The following is a 7,750-nucleotide window of genomic DNA, read 5'->3' as shown; positions in this document are numbered from 1 at the left end:
GGGTTATCCTTAGTCTTACATGACATAGTTAAGTCAATCTCTTGTCCCTCTACTAAAAAGGAATTTGTGTTTTGATGATGGATTTTTCTACTTAATTCTGTTAGACAAATGTCCATTGAAATTTTCATGTAGGATACTAACAGTTGGTTTAACATCTTAAATTGTTGCAAAAGCTTACTCTTTATAATTGAACTATTCTATACATAAGATAAATTTAGTGAGTTAAACTGATTGGCATTTGATTCACTCACAGGGTCTCAATTTTAAAGCTGTGGTTCTGGTGTCATTAGTATGTTAAGTTCTCAACTTACTTGCTTACAAAGTAAATAACAGAAAAGATGTCTTTCCTTAGAGACTTGTCTGCAAATTCATGTAGATAAGTTCCAGCACATTAAACAAGTATGTTACTTTGTTAAAGGATAGTGTGGCACAGGTAATTAACTATGAAGTCGTTAAGGCTTTTCTATGCTGTGACAGTTGTGTTTACCTATAACAGATTAATGAACTTGTCAAATGTTCCTTTTTCCTCTTGTTATTTCAGCTCAGCCTTGAGCGGAATTTGACTGAAGATGTTCCAACAGTTTTATCTCTGGAAATGGTTAGCTTCAGGGATTATCTTTTGCTGTCTCTTCACAGTCTGCTTGGGCCAATATGATGATGGTAAGGATGTTTTTACTTTGACCTTTAGAGTTGGCCAGAATTTCAAAGGAACGTGAAACACACCATAGAAATGCGTAATACTAATTTGTAGTTCATTTTTAAAGGTTGGCGACTCTGTGCAATAATTTTCCTTAATTAAAATAATCTTACAAAAGTAGCACTCGAAAAGTAGCACTTTGTTTTTTAATAAGGATTGCAGTATGGTAGAAAATCCAGTGCTAGGCCTCTAAATGAACATTTACTTATACTCACTAAACATATGCTTAATTGTTATAAAAAAAATTCAATTCTATTTGCTAATCGTTGAACAAACACAAACAGTAGCCTTAGGTAAATCTTAGGAATGTAAAAGATACCAAAATTTCCTATGAGAAAAAAATCTCTGAAGGGGTCAAAGGTAGATGTCATAAGTGATTTTAGTGTTAGCACTTTAATTGGGGATTGCATTATTTCATCCCCCACTATTTTATTTAGAAAGAGTGAAAAAAATGTAAAAAACTTGGCATTAGATTTTCTAAGTCATTTCTTAATAGTAAATCAGTCAGTTGAGAAAGATATATTAGTCATCAAGCTCTGTAGGGACCATTTAACATGTTATATCTGCAGTGGCCCAAATGTGCCTGTCTTAGATATTTCAATATTGGAGGAATCTGTCTTTGAGTACGACATAATGCAAGTGTGGAGCATATGTATATATTATATATATACTACATAATGAAAGTATATATGTAATACTTTCAGTTTAAGAGAAGAAAAATGGATAAATTTTTCCCACCCTAGAAGTTGGTTATTCAAGAAAAATGAGTTTGTTCTTTTATTATTATTAATTTATTAATTTATTACATTTTATTATTTTTACTCGACATTTGTTCAGCATTCAGGGTACACAGGAGAGCAACCATCTCCTTACCCTTGTTGCCATGTTACCTACTTGCTCTTAGAGGCAACAAAGATTGTGAATTTTGTGTGTGTGTGCTTTGCTTGGCTAAACTGAATGATCTGAAGATAGATGGATTAATTTGACTTTTTCCCAGTGTTCAAATTGTGTACATATTAAGACATTCTCAGTCCTCCATAGTTAGGATATCATGCCTCTTTGGGGATTTGCAGAATAATTTACAATAGCAGCTATTTTCATAAAGTCACCAGCCTAAACCCTTGAAAAGTTCTGCTAATTAGCACAGTGTTTACTTCAAGTGCATCTGGATTTAATGTTCATGTCATCGCCATTTATGGAGATTGTGAATCTCCAGTCTAACAACAAATTTAAAAGTGCAGTAAGAAATAAATAATGTAACTGCTACTTTGAAGCAAAAATAAGAATCAGTGGAACTTAAAAGAGCATGACTTTAAATTAAAAGAATGCATTTTAAATTGTGCCCCAAGAATAGATGACAAATCAGTGTGTTGGTATTTCTTTATGCCATAAGGCATTCTATGTTTATTCATATTTAGTGTTCACACTGAGAGGGAAGGATTCACTGTCATTGCTCACATTAGACTTTCACAAACCCTGTACTTTTTAGCAATGCAATTTAGGTTATCAGAGGAAATCACTCCTGATTTAACCTGTAAAGCTATAAATTAGTTTCTTTAATAAGCTCATTACAGCTCTTGGTCTCTCTAAATGTGCTTGAATAGATAGCCTCCAAAATAAGATTATCAGGTCACTGTTGGCCATCAAGTAGTTACTTTCTGAAGCACAGTGCAACTTCACAACTGCCAAGTTACATTTTATAGTAAGGCTGCCCCCTCACTGAGCTCATGGAAGACCTCCTTCCAGCCACCGTTAGAAAGCCTTTTCAGTTCTCTCCTCCTGGAGAGAGGTTGCTCAGTACTTAGGAAGACTGAAGGGACTGGAACTGTGGCAAAGAAACAAAAATTTTGTGTAGTTTTTATAGAGATTTCTTAACTTTATATGCTTTTCAGCATTCCTTCCATACTTGCGTCCTCCAACGAGCGTGCCCCAGAGGTAATAACACATTCCCCTAGGTTGCCCTCAGGTCTTTACTTCTCTCTGGTCTCCTTCAATTAGGGACTCTGACATCACTTTTATTCTATTGTTCATGAAAATGGTTTTCATAGTTACTATTTTTTTTAAATCCATATAAAAGTTGAGCCTACATTATGAAGGAATTAAATCAGGAGTAAGCAAAGCCTGGCTAAAACACAAAATAACACTTAACTGGAATACGTGATATGAATTTCTTGAAACAATTTTTTTATCCAAATGTTTGGGGATGCAGGTATGGGTTAGACTGAAGGAAGACAATGGTGATAATCATAATCATGATAGAAATATGTGAAAAAAAGGAAAAATAAAAGCAGTTTTGCCATAGGTAATCCACTGGTTGGATTAGCCCATTTGATAGTTGACGACTGATTTCCATACATAGTTAGAAGCTTCGGATAGAGGAAAATGAAGGAGAAAAAATTGAAACTACGCTAAGGCTATTAGTATAACAGTTTAGGTCACTGTTATGTTAAAACACAGAATTCTCCTGGACTTGCAATTAAAAACAGTTTCCTGTGTTTTTCTATGCATTTCCTTGCTTAGGCATAAGGCAGTTGGAAGGGAAAAATACTGTTTATTCAATAAAAATTTTAACCTGAAATGAAATATTCTAGTATTACCCAAATGTGTGAATCTGCTTCTAAGAAAAGTATATTGCATAATTGTTATTTTCAATATTTTACAACTAATTTTTTTACTTGGGAACTTGGGCTAAATTTTGAGTCTTTTGATATTTCTCATTCAAATTGCTGGGGTAAGGTTTTAGGTTCAGTAATAAAATTCGCATATGGTCTATTCCTTAATGAGCATTTCATTTGTTTGATGACTACATATTTAAGCATGGATTAATAACATGAGATTGATAGTATGATATTACATTTTAAAAGTCAGAATTTAGCTAACCGACAGAATATTGGAAAACATAATTGATTTGTAGTTTATAGTAGCTACCCTCTTCCCAATAAGAGAGCATTAGGACTGATATTTTAGCTTATAGTTTAATGCATTATCAATCCTGACAACTTTATTGGAATGGGAACATGTGCCCTGATCCCACATTGAGTGTGGGGAGCCTGAAAAGGAGGTGCCATGGGAAGCAGAGGAAGCAAGGCTATCTGCTAAATTGTATGTTGTGTGGGATAAAAGATATAAAAAACATATTCCTTGTTCTACCATATTATTCACAGTGAGGTAAAGAAACCAAGTTGTCCACAGGGTTTGTGTTTTTGTTTATTTTGTTTTGATTTTGAGTTCATGAATAATTGATAAATGGGAGGCAAAGGGAGGAAGAAAGGAAAATGTTATATAGTTAAGGGGTATGTTTTATTTTCATTTTTTATTATTTCCTCTGCATTTTCAAATTGCCATATTGAGTAGATATTACTTCCATAAGCAGATAGGAGAAGTATTTATTTAAAAACAAAAACCAAAAATCAGTGTATCGTAACATTATAACTAACTTGGAACCAGAGCGTTAGAGTATTAGAGGAGTTTTAAAAGGGTATGTGTGCCAATGAGTGTGTGTGTATGTGTGTGTTACAGAGAGAGAGAAATTCCCTTGTGTGTGCAGATCATGAAAGCCAGTATCAGTTTTTTTAAAGAAAGGGTTCTCCCTGGCTGCTCAAGCATTCAGCCTGGAAGGCAAAAATCTTTCCTCTCGCCCTTGAGCTATTATGTAAACTAGCATATATCTATGATGTGAATGGAACACTTATATAGCGCACAACCAGAACAACTTTCTGAAGGGATCCTGTTTATAAGCTCAGAAAGTCACGAAACTTCCTTAGGCTCAGTTTCCTTATTAATGATAACACTCTGAAACTCAGTTTTATGCAGTTTTGCACAGTACCTGACATATGATCAAGGTTCACTAAAACTGCTTTTTATCTTTATTGCTATTATTACTTCTTATTTATAAATAATTATGCTTCTTTTTATAAATTTATGTGCAAATTACAATGAGTACTTTGTGCTCTTGTGCACTATATATACGTTCTTTCTTTATATCTCTCCAAATTTACTGAACACCTTGAAGATTTAACTTTGTTACATTATGTTTTATTCTTAAAAGTATTAATGACTGTATTCTTTCCTTGGAGAGTTTACTGATTCAAATGAAACTATAAGTGAAGTTTGAGGAACATTTCCAGGTGTATTTTCAAGCTTGTTAGGTAATCTATTAATCCATGGAAGGTCAGTGATGAGATAGACATGTCAATCAATTAAGGGTATAGCCATGTTATAAGGTCTGAGACTAAAATCTTCTGAGATCTGACACTAAAGCCTGGAAACTTCATTTTTAGCAAGTGCATCCAGAGGTCATAAAGTAGAATGCCACTAGGTTAATACTAATTAAACTTAAAAGAGAGCGACATGCAAATTACAATGCTAATAATAGCATTATAAGGAAAATGTAACTGCCCAATGAGCTGAAACACTTGTGTTTCCAAGAAAGATGTTCCCCCCCTTTAGATACCTTAAAAAGAAATAGTTATGTAAACTTAACAGCTCTGTGAGAAGAGTTAAATGATCTTAATGGTTCATGTGTCCAGACTATGATGGACTGTCACATAGGGCACTGTTATAGCAATATCCTTGCCTCATGGACTGCAATACTTTATTTGTGGGACACTCACGGTCTCCCCAGGATCATGCTGGGAATGTCTGTAGAATTTCTTATTTTTTGAGTTTGTTATTTCAAAGCTTAGTGCAGGTCATCTTCCTCTTGTTAACATTATATTTCTCTGAACATAGTACAATGCAGAAGTTTCTTTTGAGTCTGTTTCAGTTATAATTAAATTAAAGGTGATTATTGGAGACTATACCTAAGTAATTTTCAATGAACTTAATTGTCTCTGAAACTTCTCAATCCTTCATTTAAATATGATTTCTTAAGGCAGCACACATCGAGAGATATAGAGCAATATACATGTACACACTCATACGTAATAGATAGATAACACACATTTTAGACAAAAATAAAACCACATATAGCATATATTTTATGCAAATTTTAATCTTAATATAATATGGACATCTTTCCTTGTCTGCCCCTTTCACTTATTCCATCTTACAGAGTGTATTTTTATTCTGAGAGGTTAAATTCAAGTTTTAAGAGTAACTTTGTTGTTTTCCCTACAGGCTGATTTAAAATCCTGAGTATTTGTCTTTTTTTTTTTCTTGAAGCTTTATAAGCTATTAGATTTATATAAACTGTCTAGATTATATTATTATGGAACATTTAGAATGGTATGACAAGAAAGAGCACCTTCAACGCTTACTCCAGTAAAATTTTCCTAAACATTCTAAATTTCATCTCCAGATGAAAGCTTAGCTGTGTCCTCATTTTTAGATTGTATCCACACTTGAATTTCCTGTTTCCTCTTTTCCAAAGGTGAGTAATCTTGTGGATCCTGTAGCCCCAAAATGGATTTGTTTCAGAGCAGAGGTTTGAAAAAGCATATGTCTTTTCTTGTTTTGGCAGCAAGAAGTTTTTTTGACTTTTCTAGGCTCTGAACTTGGGCCTAGAAGGATTACTTCAGTAGCTTTTGTGTACTCTACTAATAGGCTCCCATAAAGCCGATCTGTACACCCTGGAAGGCCAGAGAGCTGAAGAGTCCAAAAAGTAAATAAATAAACTCTGAGAAACAGAAGACCAATTATTGTACTTAGAAGATTCTCTCTCTGCTAACACACCCACACCCACACCCATACCCCCCAAAAAGTTTATTTCCAAGGTAACTTAGAATACCTAAGTACTGATATTTCAGATACTCTCATTTGTCTCGTTGAGACAGGGAAAGAAGTAAAAGTTCTAATTCACTATCCAAGTGATGCAATACAATTAATAACTAGTAAGGTGGATGCTTCCCTCTCTGGTTCTAACAACCTAACATTTTTGAACCACTTGAAAAGAAAAATGCTCACATCCTAATTGTGTGAAAAGGCAGAATTCATTTTAAATGTTTTTAATAGAAATTGGAATTGAGCAAAAATGTAATTATAATCTTGCCTGGCTCTGAGTCATCAATGACTTATACAACTCATAATAGAATTGCTTTTCTTAGTTGGATCTTTTCCTGTTAAATCTTTGTGCTTGTTACCACCACTTCTTCACCAATTCCCTTAAGCTCTGCAATTTGGGTTTTCTCACATCTGTACTGATACTGCACTCTCTAAGGTCTCCAATGACTACTTTCTTGGACAAATCCTATAATTTTCTAGCGTTTCAGCAAACAACATTATTGATCTACTTTTCTTTCAACTTTTTTTTCCCCAGTGTTTCTTTGAACTGACTTTTCTGATTGTCTATATATCAGACATCGTCTTGCTGGTGAATATTCTACATTTTTCTATTCTGTGATTTTGAAATTGCCCACTCTTGTTTATATTTACATAAGGAGTCATTCTATAATGAGCCAATTTGGATATTTTCTGACAATTAAACAAGGTCCTCTCCTTGGTCATGTTCTATTTTCTCTAACTTCCCTTTCACAGTGCTTTCATCTAACTGCATATCCACTGCACATACTATCACTTTTTCTCTAGTCCACATTTTCACTTTTCTATAGAACATTTATTTGGTTTGCATTTTATTGAACATCAACTCCAGGAAAGATATTAGGGAAACAAAAATGAGGCAGTTGCTTCATTCAAGTATAAAAGTGAGGTATATAGTCAGTACAATGTAATTTATATAATAATAGAATTATGTATAGCATATGTGTTTTGGGAGGATACAAATGGAAAAACTGCTAAAGAATTTGGGGTGGAGAAAGTTGGAAAATGTTTGTAGGATGAATTTTGATTTTTCAAGGTAGAGATCTGGAAATTTCAGAAAAACTGAAGAATACTCAATTGGTGTTCTGATTTAAGAGGCACACAGATATCTCTGTGTAGAACTGAGGATTGCATATGCTGTTTTATGACATTGTTCAGGGAAGGTTAGATATTAAAGTATCCAAAGGTAACAAAACAACATGTACTTGGTTGTGTTCACCATCTATCCAAGGCTTATTTATAATTTCATCTCCTTCATAGAACTCCAGTTAACAGCATCTCTCTCTCTCTCTTTCT

General features: G+C 33.8%; 1 protein-coding gene across 17 annotated transcripts in view; it reads left to right on the top strand.

The window, feature by feature from the left end:
• Positions 1-569: 569 nt before the first annotated feature.
• The window catches only part of PCDH15 (protocadherin related 15), a 712,410-nt gene continuing 705,229 nt past the window's right edge, over positions 570-7,750 (top strand). For all 17 annotated transcript variants that reach the window (XM_061195806.1, XM_061195799.1, XM_061195791.1 and 14 more), the window contains exon 1: positions 570-660. In XM_061195806.1, the coding sequence (XP_061051789.1) occupies positions 570-660 (91 nt within the window). The remainder of the gene's footprint in view (positions 661-7,750) is intronic.

Source organism: Eubalaena glacialis, chromosome 1 (assembly GCF_028564815.1).
Source record: "Eubalaena glacialis isolate mEubGla1 chromosome 1, mEubGla1.1.hap2.+ XY, whole genome shotgun sequence".
Classification (NCBI taxonomy): domain Eukaryota; kingdom Metazoa; phylum Chordata; class Mammalia; order Artiodactyla; family Balaenidae; genus Eubalaena; species Eubalaena glacialis.
The sequence above is the reverse complement of the archived record's forward strand: the minus strand, read 5'-3'. Positions and strand labels throughout refer to the sequence as shown.